Here is a 24,031-nt window from a genome sequence, read left to right on the forward strand (position 1 = left end):
CCTAGTCCCTCCACTAGAAGTCTTTTCTGGTTGCAGGAGATGGCCATTTCAGGCTCCATAACTTAATGCTAGGAGTTTTAGCTAGGGTCACCTTCATAGATTCCTGCTAGTTTCCGTTTTCCTAGGTTTCTAGCTTGTGCCAGAGATATCACCCCTTCATTTCCACTTCTCTCTCCCTTTATTCTCTCCCTCTGTCTTCTCCCCACTTGATCCTTCCTGCTCCACTCTCCACTGCATCCCCACTCACTTTCCTCTCTCCAGCCACCCCTGATGTCTATTCTGTTTTCCCTTCTCAGTGATTCAAGCATTGCCCATTGGGTCATTGTTGTTATTTAATTTCTTTGGGTCTGTGATATCACTGGCTCCTGCAGTCCTTCCTCACCCTCTTCCACAGGATTCCCCAAGTATCATGGTTATTCTGTATCTTATGACTTCTATCCACTTATGAGTACATACCATGTGGGTCTTTCTGGGTTTTGGATTACTTCATTCAGGATGATCTTTTCTAGTTCTATCCATTTGCCTGCAAATTTCATGATGTAATTGTTTTAAATAGCTGAGAAATTGAGAAATTCTACAAATTCTATAAAATTTATTTATCAGTTCTTTGGTTGAGGGACATCTATTTTTTTTTTTTTTTTTAGTTTCTGGCTATTATTAATAGAGCTGCTATGAACTAGTTGAGCAAGTGTCTTAGTGGTATTGTAGAGTATCTTTTGGGTATATGCCGAGAAGAGGTAGAGCAGGGTCTTGAGTTAGAACTATTTCCAATTTTATGAGAAAACCTCAAATTGATTTCCGAAGTGGTTGTACAAGTTTGAACTCCTACAAGCAATGGAGGAGGTTTCCCTTGTTCCACATCCTCACCAGCATGTGCTGTTGCTTGAGTTTTGATCTTGGCCATTCTGATAGGTGTAAGATGGAATCTCAGAGTCATTTTGATCTTCATTTCCCTGATGACTAAGAATGTTGAATATTTTTAAGTGCTTCTCAGCTATTAAATATTCCTCTGTTGAGAATTCTGTTTAGCTCTGTACCTCATATTTTAATTGGGTTATTTGGTTTGTTGCTGTCTAATTTCTTGAGTTCTTTATATATTCTGGATATTAGCCCTTTGTTAGATATATGGTGGGTGAAGATTCTTTCCCAGTCTGTAGGGTGTCATTTTGTTCTGAAGACAGTGTCTTTTGCTTTACAGAAGCTTCTCAGTTTCATGAGGCCCCATTTATTGATTGTTAATCTTAGAGCCTGTGCTGTTGATGTTCTGTTCAGGAAGTTGTCTCCTGTGCCCATGAGTTGAAGGTTCTTTCATACTTTTTCTTCTCACAGATTTAGTGTGTCTGGTTTTATGTTAAGGTCTTTGATCCACTTGGACTTTAATTTTGTGCAGGGCGATAAATATAGACATATTTTTATTTGTCTACATGTAGATATCCAGTTAGACCAGCACCATTTGTTGAAGATGCTTTCTTTATTCCATTGCATAATTTTGGCTTCTATGTCAAAAATCAAGCGTCCATATGTGTGTGGATTGACTTCTGGGTATTCAGTTTGATTCCATTGATCAACCTGTCTGTTTTTATGCCAATACCATGCAGGTTTTGTTACTATTGCTTTGCTCTGTAGTACAGTTTGAAATTAGGGATGGTGATACTTCCAGAAGGTTTTTTTTTTTTTTTTAAGAGTACGGGAATGATTTAGCTGTCCTAGGTTTCTTGTTTATCCATATGAAGTTTAGTATTGTTCTTTCAAGGTCTTTAAAGAAATGTGTTGGAGGATGCTTAAATCTCATTCAGAATGGCAAACAGGATAGACACCACAAGAGGTAGAAGAGAGAGAACAGAATGGGAGCCTACTGTAGAGGGTCCTCTGAAAGGCTCCACCCAACAGCTGAGGGAAACAGATACTGAGACTCACAGCCAAACTTTGGGTAGAGTGCAGGGAGTCTTATGGAATAAGAATGGGGGTAGAGGGAGATAGAAGGACATAGAGGGGACACGAATCCCACAAGGAGACTGACAAAGTTCAAAAGAACCCTGAGCCCAGGGGGCCTGCAAAGACTGATGCACCAACCAAAGACTATGCATGGAGAGGACCTAGACCCCCTGCTTATATGTAGAAGATTGGCAGCTCAGTCTCCATATGGGTTCCTTGAGTAAGGGGAGCAGGGGCTGTCTCTGTCATGAACTTGGTTGCCTGCTCTTTGATCACTTGCCCCTGGTGATGCAGCCTTACCAGGCCACAGAAGAAGAAGAGCCAGGCAGTCCTGATGAGACTTGATAAGCTATGGGCAGATGGCAGAGGAGGAGAACTCCCTCTTTCAGTGGACTAGTGGAAGACGGAGGGAGGGTGGAAATAAGAGGAGTTGAGGGAGGGGTCTTTAATTTGAATATATAATAATAATAATCAAACAAGAAAAAGTATTGTGTTGAATTTTGTTGGGAATTGCATTGAATCTGTAGATTGCTTTTGGTAAGGTGGCCATTTTTACTATGTTAATCCTACTGATCCTTGAGGATGGGAGATCTTTCCATCTTCTGATATCTTCAATTTCTTTCTTCAGAGACATGAAATTTTTTCATACAGGTCTTTCACTTCCTTCGTTGGAGTTATACCGAGAAAATTTATATTGTTTGTAGCTATTGTGAAGGGTGTTGTATCCCTAATTTCTTTCTCAGATCATCTGTTTTGTGTATATAGGAGGGCTATTGAGTTTTTTAAGTAAATTTTGTATTCAGCCACTTTGCTGAAGGTGTTTATCAGCTGTAGGAGTTCCCTGCTAGAATTTTGGGGGTCACTTATGTATATGATCATATCATCTGCAAATAGTGATAATTTGACTTCTTTGTTCCTGATTTGTATCCCATTGTTCTATTTAGTTGTCTTATTGGTCTAGCTCGGACTTCAAGTCCTATGTTGAAGTAATACAGAGAGAGTGGGCAGCCTTTCCTTGTCCCTGATTTCAGTGGGATTGCTTTAAGTTTCTCTCTGTTTAGTTTGATGTTGGCTATAGGCTTGCTGTATATTGCCTTTATTATGTTTAGGTATGTGCCTTGTATCCCTGATTTCTCCAAGACTTTAAACATGACTGGGTGTTGAGTTTTGTCAAATCTTTTTCAGCATCTAAGGAGATGATCAGGTGTTTTTTTTTTCTTTCAGTTTGTTTATATAGTGGACTATTTTGATGGATTTTCATATATTGAACCACCCTTGCATGCCTGAGATGAAGCCTACTTGGTTGCGGTGGATGATATCATATATGTGTTCTTGGATTTGGTTTGGGAGTATTTTATTGAGCATTTTTTGCATCAATGTTCATAAGCAAGATTGGTCTGATGTTCTCTTTCTTTGCTGGGTCTTTGTGCAGTTTAGGTATCAAGTGATTATGGCCTTATAGAATGAGTTTGATAATCTTTCTTCTGTTTATATTTTGTGGCATACTTTGAAGAGTATTGGTATTAGCTCTTCTTTGAAGGTCTGATAAAATTCTGTACTGAAACTATTGTTTTTTGTTGTTGTTGTTGTTTTGTTTTCCTTTTTTTTTGGATGGGAGCCTTTTGATGACTCCATTTTCTTTGGGGACATAGGACAATTTCATTTATTTTTCTGTTCTTGATTCAACTTATGTAAGTGGAATCTATTAAAAGAATTGTCCATTTCATTTAGATTCTTAAATTTTTGTGGAGTACAGGCTTTTGAAATACAACATAATGATTTTTCAGATTCCCCCAGTGCCTGTCTTTATGTCCTCCTTCTCATTTCTGATTTTATTAAGTTATATAGTGTCTCTGGCTTTTGATTAGTTTGGCTAATGGTTTGTCTATCTTGTTGATTTTTTTCAAAGAATGAACTCTTGGTTTCAGTGATTATTTGTATTGTTCTATTAATAATTCATAAATTTTGGCCCTCAGTTTAATTATCTCCTGCCATCTACTCCTCTTAGGTATGTTTGTTTCTTTTTGTTTTAGAGCTTTCATGTGTGCTACTAGGTTGCTAGGATGATATATTACTAATATCTTTATGACACTCGTAGTGCTGTGAAGTTTTCCCTTAGCTCTGCTTTCATCGTGTCCTATAAGTCTGGCTATGTTGTGCATTAATTTTCATTCAATTATAAAAAGTTCTTTAATATTTTTTATTTCTTTCTTCACTGGTGATCATTGAGTAGTGAGTTGTTCAGTTTCCATGGGTTTTATAGTCTTTCTTTTGTTTCTGTTGTTGAAGTCCAGCTTTAATTCATGATGGTCTGACAAGAAAAAATGATGTCTGTTTCATTTTTCTTGTATCTGTTGAGACTTGCTTTGTGTCCAAGTACATTGTCAGTTTTGGAGAAGGTTCCACATGGTACTGAGAAGAAGGTATATTCTTTTGTATTTTGGTGAAATGTTCTGTAGATATCTGTAAGTCCTTTTGATTCATAGTATCTGTTAGTTTCATTATTTCACTGTTTACATTTTCTCTGCATGACCTGTGCATTGGTGACAGTGAGTTGCTGAAGTCTCCCAATATTACTGTGTGTGGTTCTATTGTGATATAAACTCCAGTACCATTTCTTTAGGAATGTGGGTGCCGTTACATTTATGGCATAGGTGTTCAGAATTGAGACATCATCTTGGCAGATTTTTCCTTTGATGAATATCAAGTGTCTTTCTCCATCTCTTTTGATTTATTTTGGTTGAAAATCTATTTTATTAAATATTAGAATGGCTACTTCATCTTGCTTCTTGGGTACATTTTCTTGGAAAACATTTTTCCTATGCTGTACTCTGAGGTGATGTCTAGCTTTGTTGTTGAGGTGTGTTTCTTGTATGCAGTAGAATGATAGATCCTCGTTATACATTCATTCTGTTAGCCTGTGTCTCTTTATTGGGGAATTCAGTTCATTGATGCTGAGAGATATTAATGACCAATGATCGTTAATTACAGTTATTTCGATATTGTTGGTAGGTGAGAGAGAGAGAGAGAGAGAGAGAGAGAGAGAGATATTCTTTTATTTTGGTTTTGCTGCTGTGGATTTATTTATTTCCCACGTCTTCTTGGATGTAGTTAACCTATGTGGGTTGGAATTTTTTTTCTCATATCTTCTCTAAGGCTCAATTTGTGGATAGATATTATTTAGATTTGGTTTTGTCATGTAATGTCTTTTCTCCATGTATGATGATTGAAAGTTATAATGGGTATAGTAGTCTGGGCTCACTTCTGTGGTCTCTTACAGTCTATAATATATCTGCCTAGGCCTTTCTAGCTTTTAAGGTCTTTGTGGAGAAGTTGGGTATAATTCTGATAGGGCTGCCATTATATATTATGTGGCCTTTTCCCCTTGCTTCTTTGATGTTGATTATTAATATTTATTATTGATTTATCTTTTAGCTAAATAGTGGTTATTCCTAAACCAGCTCTATATCCAAATCACCACACAGAGACTAGGATTTATTTAATTTACCTAGAGCACAATGCTGGGCAGTAATTACTCCATCCTAAACCTCAAATCTTGAACAGCTTCCTCCCATTCAGAGTTCCCATATTATGCTTGCTTTTTAGTCATATCTTAGGTCCTGTTGGTTCATCTCTCCTGGTGTTTTCAGGTCCTCTCCTCTCAGATCTCTTCCCTCAGATCCCTCTGGCCCACTTGCTTCTTTCTTCTCCCCTTGGAACCCTATTCTCTCCTTTGCTCAGCACTGCCTGGTTGTTTTATTGGCAATACAGAGAACAAATGGTAATGTGTTTACACAAACTTGAGACAGGTGATGCTTAGAACAAACTTTACACTGCAATGTTCAGATAGTGGGGTAGAGAAATCAGCATGTGAATGAACAAATGTACATTGTATACATTCCACAAAACATACCAACACTGCTTTTTAATATTGTCTCTTTGTTCTGTACATTTAGTGTTTTGATTATTATGTAGTGGGAGGATTTTTTTGGCTCAATCAATTTGGTGTTCTGTAAGCTTCTTGTATGTTTATAGGTATCATTCTTTATGTTGGGGAAATTTCCTTCTATGATTTTGTTGAAAATATTTTCTGGGCCTTGGAGCTGGGTTTCTTCTCCTTTTTCTATTCCTATTAGTCTTAGATTTGGGTTTTTCATATTTTCTCAGATTTCTTGGATGTTTTGTGTCAGGAACTTTTTAGATTGAATGTTTTCTTTGACTGATGTATCGATTTCTTCATTCATATCTTCTACTTCTGAGAATCTTTCTTCTATCTCTTGTATTTTGTTAGTGATGCTTGTGTCTGTAGTTCTTCTTCTCTTCTTTAGATTGTCCATATCCTGGATACACTCATTTGTGTTTTATTTATTGTTTTTATTTCCATTTTCAGGTCTTGAAATGTTTTATTTATTTCCTTCCCTTGTTTGATTGTATTTTCCTGTATTTCTTTAAGGGATTTATTAATTTTCTCTTTATTGGCCTCTGTCATCTTCATAAGATTGGATTTAACGTCATCATCTTGTGCTTTACCTGTATTAGGACATTCAGGGCTTGCTGTAGTAGAATAGCTGGGCTCTGATGGTGCCATATTACTTTGACTCTTGTTGATTTTGTTCTTATGCTGGCCTTTTGCCACCTGGGTTTTTCGGTTATTATAGGTTTAGATGCTGATTTTGATTTCTGTACTCATCATTGTTGGATGGGTGGGTTTTTTTTAAAATGTTTTCCTTTTGCTTTCTGTTTCCTCACTGTTTACAGGCCTTAATGGCTTGTATTTCTGGTTTGAAGTCCAGTAGGATGTCTCCCCTGACATTTTTGTGGCCCGCGTGGTCTCTGGGTTTTTGGGTATTACTCTTGCCTCTTGAGTCCCTAGTACCAATGAAGCCTGGGGTCCCTGGTGCTGGTGAGCCTTCAGAAAAGCTCAGCTCAGGTTTTGGACTGAAAAAGGAAGTCCAGTGAGTATGGTTCACTTTAAGGTTGATGGATGTGTTTATGGGGAATATTGTGGACAAGGGCTTGGCTCAGGGCCTTACTTATTTGTTTCTGGTGACTGCAGGCCTTCAGGAGTGCTGGCTGAGTTGTGAGGCAGGAAATGGTGCACAGGGTATGGGTGCTATTTTTCGCTGTTGTGGGTGCTTTCAGGTTTTGGTAGGTAGGAGCTTTGAGGGGAGCTTACCGAATTTTCCTGTTGCTGGTGGGCCTGCAGGAAAGCAGGCATCATAGTGGGGTGGGAAATGGAGCACAAGGTATGGGGTACAGTTTACAGCTTTTTAGTGTGCTTTCAGATGAGTCAGACGGTAGGGGCTTGAGCAGGGAAAGAGCTTACCTGGTGTCCCTGGTGCCAGCAGGCCTCTGGAAATGCAGGCAGCATTTTGGGGCAGAAAATGGGGCAGGAGGTGTGCTGTTGGGAGTTGAAGGGCAGAGGCTTAGAGGGGAGAGGGGTTTGCTGGCCATCCCAGGGTCTAGCAGGTCCTCAGCAATGTAGGCAGAGTTGTAAGGTGGCAAATGGAGCACAGGGTTGGGTGTGCATTCAGGAGAGTTCAGCTACCACTTTTTGTTGTTTGTTTTTCTTTGTTTGCGATACAGGCTCGGATACGTCTCAGGTTGTTTGCTGTGGATAACCTTAAAGTTTCCATCTTCCTATCCCTACCTCCTGAGAGCTGGAATAACAAGCATGTGCCACCATTCCCAATTTATTCACTATGGTATCAAACCCAGGGCTTCTGCCATGTTAGGCAAGTGTCCTACCAACTGAACCACATCCACAGCCCGCCCACCACTTATTTTATCATTTGACTAGGCTCCTGGTTAGAAATTCCCAGTGCATTAAAGTTTCAAAATCGTCATCAAATCCTGGAGTTCACCACATTTTCAGTGCAGATGAAAAGCCAAAACTTTGAGAGGTTAAATAACTTCATTCTATATAGGAGGCATCAGCAAACTGAAGTTGGAGTCCATGTCTGTGTGATTTAGAAGCCCATCTTCTTGACATGTTTCCTTTCTTTTTTTCTTTTGTGGGACACATCTCACTCTTTAGTCCGAACAGGCTTGAAATTCACAACAATCCTCCTGCCTTCGCCTCCCTAGGGCTGCGATGACAAGTATGAGCTACCACATATAACCAGCTTTATTTGAGCTTAGCAACAAAAAACTACTTATTCTACGCAGTGGCCTGTTTTGTTTTTCTCCAAAGACAAAGTTTCTCAGTGTAACAGCACTTGGCTGTCCTGGAACTCACTCTGTAGACCAGGCTGGACTCTTGAACTAACAGAGATCTGTCTACCTCTTGGGTGCTGGGATTAATGGCATGTGCCACTATGCCTGGCCCTACTACATGAGGTTTTAAAATACTTAGAGGAAAAGAATTTCTCCAGCCAATTCTGAAGCTTGAGGTAGTCTGTTTTGTGATTTTATGAATTGGTGTTTTATATATCTATAGGAAAGAGGAGGAAAGATTGAAAATCCTCCACTAAATAATACTGTCCATCTTGGAAAAGCCCTGAATGGGTGACCCATGAGTCCTTCCCATTTTTGAGGCATTTTAATAACTGGAGTAATTGCTTGTGATAGGCAGGTATTAGTTTCTGCTTATTAATGACTCTCCAGGCATGATTTTATTCCTCTTCTCACTTATTGACATGCAGATATAAAGAAAAATTGTGTTGGAAGCTGATTGTCACATCACTATCTGCATAGCAATGCTTTCCTGCCTGCTCTGACACAGAGAGAAAGGGGAGAGGAGAAGGAAAAAGATGTGACAAAGAACTGCCATTAGTTAAATCTGTTTGAAAAGCCAAATTCTGGTACAGAAACCAGAAGTCTGAGCAGTGTAAATTATTGATATTTGTGCATGGCTAGGATTTTAGGCTTGATCCGTTCAACATATGTGTGTCCTCTTCCTTCTGTGATCCATAGTACGTACTGGAAACACACACACACAGGGAAGTATTAAAGACTTGCTTTTGTCTTGATCCTTCAGGTACTCCTGTGTGCGGTCTATAGAGTATTTATAACATCGGACTCTCATCAGAACCCCAATTGAAATGTGGATTATTTACTTACAAATGTATCTTTCCAATAGTCTAATGACTATAACCTACATAAACAATGTGGCAGAATAATTTGAGATGGGCTTGAATGGAAATTTGTGTGGATATGGTTTGAGAACATTGTTTGTGGAAACAAACAAACAAACCTCCTTTATTTCTGGATCAAGCTGTACAACTTTTCTGTAGTATCATGGGTTTGGTTTATATGCAGGTGCTTATAAAAATAAAATCCAAGGACCTAAGTTCAGTTTTCAGCCCTCACATTGGACAGCTCACAACAGCCTGTTAACTCTGGCACCAGGGATCTATTGCCCTCTTCTGGCCGTTGTTGGTAATTGCAAGCAAGACACAAACACACAAAGACCAGGGCATCTATTGCCCTCTTCTGGCCTTTGTGAGTACTTGCAAACACTCACGCGCGCGCTTACACACACACACACACACATACACACACACACACACACACACACACACACACACACAGACACATTGATGAAATAAAATAAATCGTTAAAATCCTGGATCTTTGGGTTTCAGTTTTTAAAATGTAGAACTTTAGTTTAGAAGTCAGTTCTTGGAATATGTAATTATTTACCAAATTGATTAGCATTGAACATTGTGCCTTGAAGCTCTTCAGAGAGTTATAGGAACGTATTCCACTGTGATTTTGGTGGCTGTCAACTGTATTCACTGCTTGCATCACTTTTGCATAGTAGAAATGGGCAGTGCCAAAGGAGCTAAGTCACCATAGGGGTCCATCAACTTGGCTTCATTTTGGTAAATTGATACTCACAAGTCAATTCAAAGTGCATCCTTCCTCCTGCCCTCTTCCCTTCACTTTTTCCTTTGAAGAAGTTTGTTTCTACTGAGTGAGTCCTCAGTAGAAAAAAAGAATGACAAAAACGGTTTGTTTTTTTTACCTTAAAACATTCTTATTAGTGATTTTATACACAGAAAATAAGTTTCCAAGAAGGTCTGGCAAACACTTTTTGGACATGCCCTCACTTGAATATTCAAGACTTTTTGCATGTATGAATAGGTAAATTTTCAGGCAATTTGGGTAAGCCTTGCTTCTTTATTTTCTTTTGAAACAACTCTTTTTCATGTCCATGGCATGTTTATGTAACATTGAATAAAACTTGTAATGGCAGTTTTTTTTGGGTGACCTCCCTGAGAGGCTGAGTTATGGAAAAAAAATCTTATGAAACTTGACCCTGATGAAATTACCTCCATTGAGAATATCAATTGGTTCAGAAAAAAACAGGCTTAATTCAGTTATTTTTGGTCTTTCAATAAATGAAGTCTGTTTCCTTTCATATAGGTAGTGGAAGAAATTAGCCCCTGCAGAAAGTCTATTCTCAGATTGAAATTGAACTTTGGGTTTCTTTTGATTTAGGAGAACCTTGGATAAGAGCATGTTTAACTGTCTTTACTTGGATCTCAAGCAACTTGAAATCTCTCCTGCTGTCTGCATGCCTTGTATTTTCCAAAAGTCTTTGCATTTAATTTTCTGGAGGCTGACCTTCACTTTGACATCAGATATGGGTAGATGCTAATGAATCCTATTTTCACCTTCCTAGCACTTCTGGAGAAATCAGTCAGCCGAAGGCGGGACTCTGAAGCTGTACAGAAGGCCAAAATCCTTTATTCATCCTGCATGAATGAAAGTGAGTAATAAAGAAAATAAATAAGATATTTACGATCCTTATACTTTATAATTCTATTACTGTTTAATGGTATTGTTAAGGAAGAGAGAACTAAATTTCTATTACTGTTTAAGGGTGTTACTAAGGCAATAAAAAATTCTCAAAGACTAAATTTTGATGAGTCTTCCTTAGTCAATCTGTGGTTGTTATAGGGAGGAAAACAATCTTGTAAAGACATTTAGATTTTATTATTTTATGTTTATAATTAGGTATACATGTGTGTGGGTATGTGCATATGAATGAGTACAGGTGGGCCATAGAGGTCAGATGAGATTGTAGGATCTCTTGGAGCTGTAGTAACATTCTGTTACGTGCCCAACATGAGTGTGAACAATTGTACTTAGGTCTTCTGCCAGGACACCCTGTAATCCTAACAACTGAGCCATCTCTCTAGCCTCAAGAACATAATCTTATTTCCACAACTGGACTACTTGATATCACTTACTATATAAAAAATTCGGATAGTGCATCAGGGAAAACCCCATTGTATTGGCACAGAAGTCTGAATCCATATCTAGGCCAGTTCTGACCCAAGCAAAATCCCAAGACAGCATATGCTTATGAGAATTATGTTCTATAGAAACTCCAGGAATCTAGTGACATTCAGATTTCCAGGCATGTCAGGCTGTTTTGTCATGCAACTGGCATGCTTACTGGTAGACAAAAGCCTCAAGGTGCTCTCTCAAGGCCATTTCAGAGTTGAAGCCAGTGCTTCTAAAGTGCGTTATCTGATTTAGAATTTGGGGATATCGTTTGGTATTCTAGAAACACCTATCTACTGGGGCATCCTTGTCTTCACTGAACCATATTGTTTAGTTAGGGTTATTCCTTGGTGCCCATACTACATACCGCCAGCTTAATTTCATTCATTGTCTGGGACCTATGCACTAAGCCCATTTTCATTCTATAGAACATCCAGCATGTTTACTGAAGTGTGTGATAGGTAGTTCTGCTCCTGTAATTATTCTAATCCACTCTACTTCTCTCATCCTCTCCCTAAAAGCTGAAGTTTCAACTGGAGGGCTTTATGGGAATCTTCTCTAGAGAAGATGACTTCTAGCTTAGTGATCCAGTTTGCAATTCATTTTGGTTATTGTTTTGAGTCAGGGTCTCATGGAGCCTGGTTGGCTTTGAGAAATCACTGTGAAGTTGAACATGGCCTAGAATTTATGATCCTCTAGCCTCTACCTCCCCAGTGCAAGGATTAGTGGCTTGGACCATCACACCTGGCTTCTAGTGTACAATTCTAATTTGCCCTTTGTATCTACTCTTTCAGAAGCAATTGAAAAAGCAGATGCCAAGCCACTGCTCCACATCTTGCGGCATTCACCTTTCCGCTGGCCAGTGCTTGGAGCTAATATTGGTCCTGAAGGAGTTTGGTCAGAGAGAAAATTCAGTTTACTGCAAACACTTGCAACGTTCCGAGGTCAATACAGCAATTCTGTGTTCATCCGTCTGTATGTGTCTCCTGACGACAAGGCATCCAATGAACATATCTTGAAGGTATAGCCAGGGCAGTTTATTCATTCTAAGTTAGCCCTTTAGGATGTCATGTATATAGATGACTTTGATTCACACAGTGATATATCATTGCAAATGGTAACTGTTTTATTTTTCACTTGGAAATGAACTAAATATTTGATTTATTTCTTTCAATTAAAAACAAAGAAATCATGAAAATTTCAGACAAATGGTGGGAACTAGAAAAGATCATCCTGAGTGAGGTATCCCAGAAGCAGAAAGACACAAACGACATATATTCATTTATAAGTGGATATTAGACATATAATATAGGATAATCACACTAAAATCTGTACATCTAAAGAAGTTGATCAAGAAGGAGGACCCTGGGTATGACGATCAATCTTCACTCAGAAAAACAAATGGGATGGACATTGGAAGAGGGAGAAAACAGGAAACAGGACAGGAGCCTACCACAGAGGGCCTCTGAAAGACTTTACCCAGCAGGGTAACAAAGCAGATGCTGAGGCTCATAAACAAACTTTTGGGCAGAGTGCAGGGAATCTTAAGAAAGAAGGGGAAGATAGTAAGACATAGAGAGGACAGGAGCTCCACAAGGAGAACAACAGAACCAAAACATCTGAGCACAGGGGTCTTTTCTAAGACTGGTACTCCAAGGACCATTCATGGAGATAACCTAGAACCTTTGCTCAGACGTAGCTCATAACAGCTCAGTATCCAAATGGGTTCCTTAGTAAGGGGAATAGGAGCTGTCTCTGACATGAACTCAGTGGCTGGCTCTTTGATCACTTCCCCCTGACAGGGGGGGAAGAGGGCATCCTAAAGAAAGAGATTCATGCTGACCTAATGAAGCGGTGAGGGAAAAATTCAGCTGAGCTTGAGGAGCTAGCCTGCTGGCCTGCTCCAAGAATTACAGAATGGAGATTATTAGCAGAAAACGGTCAGCCTCTCAGGGACGCTGCGAGTGGCTTTCAAGTGATTCGTGCTCTCACACTCAGATGCTTTCTCCAAGTGTGTACATTCCAGCTGGGAGAGGGCTGTGTGTCTTCTGTGATGGTAGAAGACTTTCTGAACTCTGCTCTTTCCATCACCTCCTTGCTCCTCTGACAGAAGGGAGAACACATGCTAGATTCCAGGTTCCCCTTTCAGGAACAACTTGAGTGCACGCCTACATCTCCATTGTCAAGTTCAATCTGCATCTGTCCTCCTTCCTTTCAAAAGGTAAAGCGGAATTTATTCTAAGCACATTTCCTACTGGGAGAATGAGCATAAAGGTAGGGCTCAGTTAGATGTGCCCTGAGGTGGATTGCATTGGTGAAATTAAGAGGCTGTCAGAAAATTACAGACCACAAAATATTCATCAATGAAAGAGGGTTTTACAAATTCAAATAACATTTCCCAAGTCATTTTATGCATTCACCCTGCTGTGTTTTTCTTCTACCATAGAAGAATAATGATGCTACTGCACATTGATTTCTACCCTAATCTGTCCTTTGTCAAAGCAGAACATACTAAGGATATATCAATATTAAAACTGTAGGACTATGAAACCATTAGAGTGTACTTCCTCATCCAACATAAGCCAACTCTCCAAAATCAAAACCACGGAGTTTCTCTTGTGAGTTATGTAACAGGTGGGCAATGTGTTTTCTATAAAGGGACAGACGGTACGTATTTGAGGTTTGGCTGGCAGTCTGGTCTCTATTTCAGCTATGGAACACTGCCATTGTACCTGGGAAGGCAGCTTTACATGATGAATGGATATAACTATGTGACAAGCTGGCCCGAAGGCTGTAGATTTCTGACCTCTAGCATAGACAGTGATAGGTGTCAAGAAACATGTTTGGTTGCTGAAGAATTCTTACTCAGAAGGAAAGTTTTAGTTTCAAAGACAGCTGTGTGTCTGTGTTAGTCGATGAAGTAGCAACATGGTATTGAGCCGTCTTGTAATGCTATTATGTGAGACACAATGATGGTTGCAATTCCAATCAGCCTCTGTTCTGTGTGGATGGAGGACTCAATTTTTTAAAGCCAGACTTTAAGACTATTATTCTCAATTGCAGAACTATTATGGTATTCTTCCAAACACTTTAGATGGTGTATTAAAGTGAGAAAGAGACTATCATTCAAATGCAATTTACACCCTCTGTGGAGTGGTAGATGATTTTGATTCACACAATGATGCATCATTGCAAAGGTAACTATTTTATTTTTCACCCATTTCTAGACCTAGCCAAATAGCTGAATCGTTTCTTTCATATTTTAACATAGAGAAAATTAACAACTAAAACAAAATAGAACAATAAACTCCTATATATTTATGAAACCAATTTCAATACCTTCAGCTTTGTGCTCTTTTTGCCTTATCTAAACTTTTCATTTTTGGACGCTGGAACATTTCATAGTATATCTAATTTTTTTTTTGAGACAGGGTTTCTTTGTGCCTTGGCTGTCCTGGACTCATTTTGTAGACCAGGCTGGCCTCGAACTCACAGAGAACCACTTGCCTCTGCCTCACTAAGTGCTAGGATTACAGGTATGTGCCACCACACCCAGCATGTAAAGGATTCTTATGACAAACAAAATACAATCATTTTTTCCATATGTAACATCTAATATACAGTTAGTTTTCAATTTTACTGATTATAGCAAACATTTTTTTATTTTTTATGCGGTGGAGATAGAATTTAGGACCTCATGCATGTTAAGCAAGTGTTCTGCTATCAAGTTATACCATCAGGCCCTCAAACGTGTCTTTAATAAACCCCAACCAGAAACAGTTGCTTTTTAATTGAGGCTAAGATTAAGAATTAATCACATGTGTACTCTTTAAGTTTGATTTAACCTGTAGCAGTCACCACCTTCTCTTTGTATTTTTAAACCACATTTATTTCCCAAAGAAACTGGATTATTGCCCCTATATATTTTCCACACAATCTGATTTGTTTGATTTCAGGATAAACTAATTGCTCATGAGACCAAGTTTCCAATTTCTAGGAGACCCATTCAGCGGAGGAACTTGAGAGATGCTCAGTAGTTAAGAGAGCTTCCCTTTTCTGAGGAGAAGGGGAGGGGAAAAAGGGGGGAAGAAGGAAGGAGAGTGGGACCTGGAGGAGAAGAGGGAGGGGGCTATTATAGGGATGTAAAGTGATTAAATATAATAAATTAAAATCAAGGTGCACATACTCTTCTTACAGAGGTCTGTTTTTTATCACCAATGTCAGGTGCCTCACAACTGCCTGTAACTTCGGTTTCTGTGTGTAGCACTCTTGGGTGCCTGTCTACACGCAGGTACACTTACCTAAATATGCTAATAACTTTTTTAAAAATATTTATATTTGCTAGTTTGTGTGTGTGTGTGTGTGTGTGTGTGTGAGAGAGAGAGAGAGAGAGAGAGAGAGAGAGAGAGAGAGAGGAGTACAGATGTCCTTGGGAGCCAGAGGCTTCACATTCCTTGGAGCTGGAGTTGTAGGTGGTTTTGAGCCATGAACATGGATCCTGGGAACTGGATTCAGGTCTTCTGCAAGAGCAAACACTATGTGCTTTTAACCACTGAGATATTTCTCTGTCCTACATATGCACAGTGAAAAATAAAAAAAAAAAAGAGAGAGAAATAAAGGGTTAGATAACTACAGTTTAAATCACTGAAGAGACAATGGATTTGGGAAACTATCGTCAATAGCAACTAAAATGATCTGGTGAGCATTTGGAAAATTCATGCAATGGTGTCACTAGAACTCAACTATCAATGGCAGCATTTGTAAAAATGAGATATTGTGTGCCTTGTGATACCAGTGAGGAGTAAATCACCATCACCAAAGACATTGTGCCAAAAAGCACAGAAACAGAAAACAAAACTCTTAAAACTAGTTCAGTATCCACCTTTAATGCCAGTTTATAGAAAAATAAGGAAAGCAGAGGGACATGCTAACATATTGCCTTGCACACTTAATATTCAATTATACTGGTACTAGAAACACTGTCAATAATAGAATACTTTCCAAATGTAAGGAGGTACTTGTGTACTTATTGCTTTCTTTTGCCAAGATGGCAGCTTGTTTCAAACGGAAGTGTTTAAGCATTGCTTGGCATTTGAGTACAGCTCACACTGGCTTTATTCCTATCCCTGTTTGTACCAAATTGCATGAGTGAATGTTCACACATCCGAATTAACCTCTTCCCTGGAACAACATAGAGCTACAGTTTTCATAGTCATGAACAGCTTTAAGCATGTGTCTAGAGATGGCGGGAACAATTTTTTTTCTGAGATGTGTATGAAACTTAATGAACCTAAAAACAAAGTTTGTGTATTGGTGGCTGCCAAAATTTTAGAACTTGTATGGATGCATTCTTATTTTTAAATTGCTAGGGGCCCAGAGAGGAAGACTATGCAGCCAGTCTGTATGAGATCTGATAAGCTAGGGTCAGATGGAAGAGGAGGAGGACCTCCCCTATCAGTGGACTTGGAGAGGGACATGGGAGATGAGGGAGGGAAGGTGGAATTGGGAAAAATGAGGGAGGGGCTACAGCTGGGATACAAAGTGAAAAAAACTGTAATTAATATTTAGAAATTAAAATTAAAAAAAGAGAAAACAGAAGAGGAAAAACATTTCTAGGAGCCCATGAAAAGAGACTGGTGATGTAATAAGGTCAATGTCTGAAACCCACTTGCTGGAAAGAGAGAACTATTTCCTACAAGTTGTCCTTTGACTTCCACATGTACACTGTGGCATATCCATGCATGTACACACACACATACACACATATTACATGTAATTACATTTACACAAATTACGTTTCTTTTTTAATTACATAGCTTGGAAAACATTTGTGTGATGACAAGAGTTGGCTCTCATGTCAAGGATGTTGAAGCTTTGAGAGTTCCTTATTTCCCTTGTGTGTGTTAGTTCATCTCTCTTGAGCCTCATTTTATTTATGGGCAAGGAAGATTAAATTATCACTTACTTGTTATTGTTGTTATTTGGTTTAGATCACTTGAACTTTGTGAGTTTCTATGGTATATACTTATCAACTGTGGCATATGACAAGATGCCCTCTTTTCTTGAAACATGGCCCATCAATGGACCAAAACCATTTGAACAATGTTTCTTTTCAGTTTGAATAGTTGACATGCCTTTTTGGTCTATGATTTGATTGCATAAGATTCAGGTATTTTCCTTAGCCTAAGTTTTGACCTTCAGGAGGTTCCCACTTTAGTGTTAGAAGAACATATGGTGCCTCTAGTGTAGAAAAGAAAATGCACTCCTTTCAATGGACAGATATGTCTCCATCCTCAAGATATGCAGGCTCACCCACACATTGGCTTTTGGAAAAGCTCCCCTGTGTCAAGGTGGTAGAGATTTGCAGATACAATGATGATAGACAACAGAAAGGCATGTTATGAAGTATCTCCCTGCTACATGTATTTAGGTTTGTCTTATGCCTGATGGGAGGAATCATGAAGATTTAAGGGACAATGAAAAAGTGGGATGTGCAATCTCGAAAGACTGTTTAGAAGGTGAAGTTGTCCTGTATAAGACAACTCAAAGTCATTGGCCTGCATTTTTCTGGCTCTCTACAAAAATCATGATGTCAATCACAAATCCTCTTAGAAATGGAGTTTCTTTAATTTTTGTTTTTCCTTTTATATATCATAATTTTCAGGTGTTCCTTTTGGTATTATTACTTTCTCTCCTAACATGTTTTATTGTAATTGGAATATCAATTGTAATTAGACAAAACTCATATCTTCAGTTCAATGTATCTGATTTTCTCAAATCACTTTTGAAAAAATTACATAGCACAGACTATTATGTAACTCACTCCATAGCCCAGATTGGTCTGAACTGCCAGTCCATGTACATCTCAAGTGCTGGGATGAACATTTCATTTCTTTTGAAATGGAAACATTCAAATCAGTTGTAAATGTAAGAACTTTAAAAATCAGAAAAATACCATGTGGGTTTCTTGAGAAATAATTTGCCTCAGGAGTTTGTGTGTTTCTAATGAGATTTAACTGACTGACCTTTTTCAATCCATCTGGTGAATTTAAAATGTTCCCTAAAAAACATAAAATCTGAGGGTTTAGAAAGGGTATGGTAACTTCACTTGAATTATCCGAACTTTTACCTTTCGTGGGTTTAACCTCATTTCATTAGAGGAACCTGTGACTTTCTTAGTATTACCTGTTTAGCTTCCTTTCCTCTGAGGCTGAAGCTCACAAGAGTCACTGAAAGCCAAAGCATCTTCATTAAGATACTTTTGTTCTATGATTCTGGCTTACTTAATGTTTGGAAGAAACAATAGCAGATTGGGAATTACAGAAGGATGAAGCCAGGATGGCTTGTGATTTTGTTGTTTTAGGCCAATTAGCAATACACACACAGGCTATAAGAAAGTTTTGAATGCATTTTACTCAAAAATCAATGCCAGTATTTCCTTTAATTTTATAATAGCACCACTAAAACTCGGGCTTTTATAGACTTTTCTGCATGTGAAGGGGATTTTCATGGAATACTGTAATTTTATATAGATTTTATATATGAAAAAGGGATAAAATACTTGAGATTAAAGTTGTCTGATTATAATTTGTGTTTTTATCACCTATTCTTTGTAGAGAAGGTTCTAACAGTCACAAAGATTTTTCAAAAATATCAGTTGATTATTTTTGAATAAAAAAATACATTCTTTTGAGATAGGGAGGTAGAAAGTCTAATGCATCAGCTCCAACCAGATGGGCATCTTAAAGTGTTACAGAAGGTGATTTTACTATAAGCTCTGTCCAGCCATGTGACCTTGAGAAAATCATAAATTCTCTGGGTTTTGTCATATAATCTCTGATATCTGTTCCAATTCATGTAGCCTTAGAGCTATTCAGTGTTGGCAAAACCTCAAGGACAGAAAGCATAAATCAGAAAAGAAGGGAACAGGTCTCTGATATTTTCAGTCTCTCAAAAGGCCGATTTGCATGCAGTTCTGAATGGAGTGAACTTACATTTTTGTGATAATGACTCAAGCTCAAAATATGGCTAGGCTACCAAGGAGCCCATGACGCTTGTTAGCATGGTACGTAAGAGTTTAAAATATCAATACCATGCATTGTTCTTTTGTCTTAACAGCTAGACCAAGCAACACTCTCCCTGGCTGTGAGGGAAGACTTCTTGGATAATAGCACCGAAGCCAAATCTGTAAGTTTTACTCATGTTGAACTACATGTCTTGTCTGGTTACTCTTTGGTTTATCAATCGCTTTCAAATGCCTCCTTCTTTCCTGGGTATTAGCATCATCAATTCACTGAGCACATTCCCAGTGAAGGGAGCAGAGACCTTGTGTTTAGGTCAGTAGTTCTTAACGTGTGGGTCATGATCCCTTTGGGGGTTGCATGTTAGATATCCTGTATATCAGATATTTACATTGTAATTAATAACAGTGTCAAAAATTACAGTTATGAAGTAGCAACAAAATAAGTTTATGGGTGGGGAGGTCATTGTTACATGAGGAACTATATTAGAGGGTTGTAGCATTAGCAAGGTTGAAAATGGCTAGTTTAGAAGACAATTCTACTTTCTGTCTTGTAGAAGTTGGAACAGCAAGGTTGTATAAATTTCCCATTCAGTGCCATCATCACCTAGAGGAGGAAATAGCATATGCAAATGAAATAACCAACATATGAGCTTACAGTCAGTCCTCAGAAATGCAAATCATTCACTATCATTTTCCAAACTGAAGAATACTCAAATCTGTATTGGCTTAAAGTGTCATCTTGGAAACTCATCATGTGGATCAAGCCATGGTGATTCTGATTTGCCAGACAAGATGCGGGCTGGGATATTTTGCATGTGCTCTGGGTTAATGATGCATAATGAAGAACAGAAAGGATCTGTCAGGTTAGAATTCTAGACTTAGTTTGTAAACAGGGTAGTTTCCTAGACAGACACTGGACAGGGCTAGTTCATTTTGACAATTTGAATTCACTTTGAAAAAATTGTTAACCCTCCAAAGAAGCCTCTTGCCTCACACCCAGGTCTCCCGAGGCTGTGCTGATAACCTCTATATCTTAGGCATCTTTCAGGCAGAGAGGACATTTATCAAAGGAGGTTCCCAAGTTTTCCTTCTTGAGTCAGATTTGCCAGACTAGGGAACCTTTGCTTCTGCTGTGATCTCAGCAGCCAGACATGAAATCATCTCTCCCTATACATAGGTAACCAAGTCCAAGCAACGATATCTTTTTGAGGAATTCTTCCTCCAAGCACCTGGTCCCTCTTTTTCATCTGTACTGTCATAGATCACGTTGCTGTCTGCTGTTGCCTTAACTACAGCCATTCGTATTTACCTGTAACCATCTTCATTCAGTAGCCCTTTAGCACCATCTGGCAAGTTCTGTGCCCACACCACCACTCCCAATATGTCTTGCTCTCCAGATCGAATCTAAATTTCTTTGAAAAAGTTCAAGGTCTTTTCATTGCTTGCTTTCAGCCTTGTCTTTCCCAACTTACCTATTTTTGTTCTTCCTCCAAGAGAAAGACCCTTCTTTTACTGTTCCCTAACCCCATGCCCATCAAATGGTATGTCTCCAAATTTTCTGGGCTGGAATATTCTAGTTTTTCAGCTTTCAGGCATACAATGGCTTTATTAAGACACGGTTTTTGCTTGCCTCATGTTATAGCTATTCCATGTTTGTCTTCATCACTAGAGCACCCACTTACAAACAGAATCAAGCATTATTTAGTTTTTTGTATGTATGCCTTTTCCTATCATAGGCACAGCCTGCCTAGCAAGCCAGCTTGCATGTGTACTAAGCTATCTGAACAGTTTTTTAGGTGACTTGGGAAGGGCAAAACATTCTTTCCAATTAAGACTATTAGCAAGGCTTGCTGACTGAATTTCATTTATTAAAAGGCTGGCTATCTACCAAGAAACATATAAGTCTTAAGGTCAGTCACACAGGAAGAATAGCTTACAGGGTCAAGGTGTACCTTAGAGATAACTCTGTGTTTGATAGTTTCTGGGTTTGTCATCATTTCTCCTTTTTCTCCCTGAGCCAGGAGGAGAACTCCATAGAAACTGAAACTGAAAAGACACAGGACTCCAATCACTGTCATCATCTTTTATTTCTGAGTGTGAAGCTGGGTAAATGGAGCTGGATGGGAATAAATCACACTTCGCATTACTGTTCATGGATCAGTTCCTCTGCCTTTGGAAACAGTTCTTTCCCATTACTTTATTAAAGCGTCACTTGCCTGGGCAGGAGACACCTGACCTTTACCTTTCGATTCTGGACTCATTTGGAGATGTTTCTTTTATCCATAATATCACCAGTTATCAGAAAACTAGTTTGCTTGATGTTTGATGCCTGGGCAACTCTATCTGTCACAGAAATAGTATCCATGCACTCATCACTCTTATTTTTCCTCTCAAAGTGGCAGGTAGGTGGCTGGCATTGTATAATGCTGTTATCATCCTCCGAGTCCAGAGTAAAAATGAAGGAAGCTTATTTTCGCCTACTGTTTCTGCTCTTCAGTGTCTCTAAAATATACTTCCTACCAGGCTGTTGTCATGGCCACTTGTTCTTTATCTCTTATAGTATCGGGATGCCCTTTACAAATTCATGGTGGACACTGCTGTGCTTTTAGGAGCTAATAGATCTCGAGCTGAACATGACATGAAGTCAGTGCTTAGACTGGAAATTAAGATAGCTGAGGTAAGTCTTAGATGCAACCCTTCTTCTTTCATTTTTTTTTAAATGCCCTTTTCTTTTTCTTATTTTGTAAACAATACACGCTGAATGAACAGATAAATTACAACAAAATGGTAGCCTTCTGTGTCATTGCCCTTTGCATCCAAGGAAGTGAAAAGAACCATGAGAGGAATTCAGAGCTCCTCATTCCTTCCACTTCTCTGGTTTAAGCCTTTTCAGTGTCTATGTGCTACTCCATTGTGGTCGAAGAATGCCAGCAAGGAAATCTGTTTTCCTGGAGAAATTCTTAGACGGCTCAAATAGAAGACAGATGTTCAATAAATACTGATTTCATTGAAAGTTGGGTTTCCTTTTTTTCTGGTGCTAGGGATTGAATGCAGGGGTTCACACATGCTAAATATATATGCTATCACTAACCTACACCCCTCCCCCCAGTCCTAGAAAGGAATTTTAATCCAACCTATTTTTTTTTGTATCATCCCTACTCAGAGTGACTATGATAAATTTTGAGCTCAGAGAAGTTTATCAAGATTGGATACAAAGTTTTATGCAGAGAACTGCATAGGGCACACTTTAAACTTTAAAGCTGCCTTGCAGGTGCTACATTGTACCTATCATTCTTTACTTTTACATTCTTTCATGGTTTTTCCAAGACAAGATCTAACTCTGTAGCCTCAGTTATTCTGGAACTCCCTAGGTAGATAAGGATGCCTCTGCCTCCCAAAGTGCTGGGATTAAAGGTGTGTGCCACCATGCCCAGTGATGCCTGTCCTTACATTCCCTTTTTGTGTTGCTTTAATGATTGCCACTGTATCATATACTATATTCTGAGTAAGTCACCTTAAATTCTTTTTGGCTCATGCTAGAGACAAAAAGGGGGAAGGGAGTGAAAACCAATTTGTTGGAGAATGATAAATCCTAAACAGTTAGACTTATTTATAAAATGACTGCTTTCTGGAAGAACCAATGTATTAAATTCCTAAATGTTCTGATGTCCAGAGAGAATAAATATGGTGACATTTGCTAGTGGAAGACCTTGGCAAACTTTTATAATGGAAGCTGCTACAAATTCTGAGGTCCAAGTGTTTATTGGTTTTGTGTTCTGTGAACAGGTGGTGTTATGTTGAGATATGGAGTTGGCATGAAGGGCAGGGTTGAGGAATTAGTTCTCCCCTTACAGTGATGAGGTCCACTCCAAATGATAGCTTTCTCCAAATTCCTACTTACAACACAAAGGTTCTTTTTAGGGGCTGGGCTGATGGCTCAGTAGGTAAAGCACTTGCATACCAGCATGAGGAGTGGGATTTGAGTTCCCAGAACCCAGGTAAGGACAGGAGTCGTGGCATTCATGTCTAATTTCAGTGCTTCTGCTTTGAGATGGGAAGCTCATGGATCAGCTAGCCTCGTAGTGCAGTAGCAGGAGAGAGAGAAAGAGAGAGAGAGAGAGAGACTCCTTCAGACAAGGTAGAAAGTGAGGACCAGTGCCCCAAATTGTCCTCTGACCTGCATACATGCACTGTGCACACGCATGCCCTCACAGTTCAGTTTTGAAAACACTTTTTATCAAGCCTGTTCTATTCTGGGGCTCATTATACTGTCTTTTTCTTAAGATTTTTCTCTCTCTGTCTTTCTACTTCACTCTATATTAAGACATATTCTTAATGAACCCCAACATCATTTTACAATGTTTATTACTGCATGTCACTTGAAGGTTGTAAAGACTCTTGCGGATATGCCTATAAGACATGTCTAGAAGCTGTCTGGAATCTGGATTCACTTTCCAAGCAAATAAGAGTCCTAGAGTACTAATTTGAGCTGAAGGTGTGATAAAAATCATGGAATGCTTTGCCTTGAGCCAGAGAGTTAGACCAAAAAGAAACCCGAAAACAGCTGGGCTAAGGTTGAGAGGGTAAATGAAGTGACAAATACATTGTTTGGAGGGGAGCAGCTGCTAGGAGAGCTGAAGACAGCTTTGAGGCCAAAGGGCTTCAAACTGGAGTTGAGAAGGGAAAAGGAGGGTGGAAGAGACAGGCAAAAATACTGAGACCATGATTCAGGATTCAAAAAACAACAAGGCAATGATGAGGGACTTGTCTCCTCTCTCCAATGGAGAGTGGGGAGGGAGACGTTAATGTACCAGAGCACTTCAAAGAGAGAGGCAA

At 39.0% G+C, this 24,031-nt stretch overlaps 1 protein-coding gene across 1 annotated transcript in view; it reads left to right on the forward strand.

Moving 5' to 3' along the window:
* The window catches only part of Phex (phosphate regulating endopeptidase X-linked), a 231,668-nt gene that overhangs the window by 37,089 nt on the left and 170,548 nt on the right, over positions 1 to 24,031 (forward strand). Inside the window, exons 4-7 of the mRNA XM_060374873.1 lie at positions 10,565 to 10,651; positions 11,967 to 12,193; positions 19,291 to 19,359; positions 21,756 to 21,872. Coding sequence (XP_060230856.1) covers positions 10,565 to 10,651; positions 11,967 to 12,193; positions 19,291 to 19,359; positions 21,756 to 21,872 — 500 coding nt within the window. The remainder of the gene's footprint in view (positions 1 to 10,564; positions 10,652 to 11,966; positions 12,194 to 19,290; positions 19,360 to 21,755; positions 21,873 to 24,031) is intronic.

The sequence above is a fragment of the Meriones unguiculatus genome, chromosome X (genome assembly GCF_030254825.1).
Source record: "Meriones unguiculatus strain TT.TT164.6M chromosome X, Bangor_MerUng_6.1, whole genome shotgun sequence".
NCBI lineage: Eukaryota > Metazoa > Chordata > Mammalia > Rodentia > Muridae > Meriones > Meriones unguiculatus.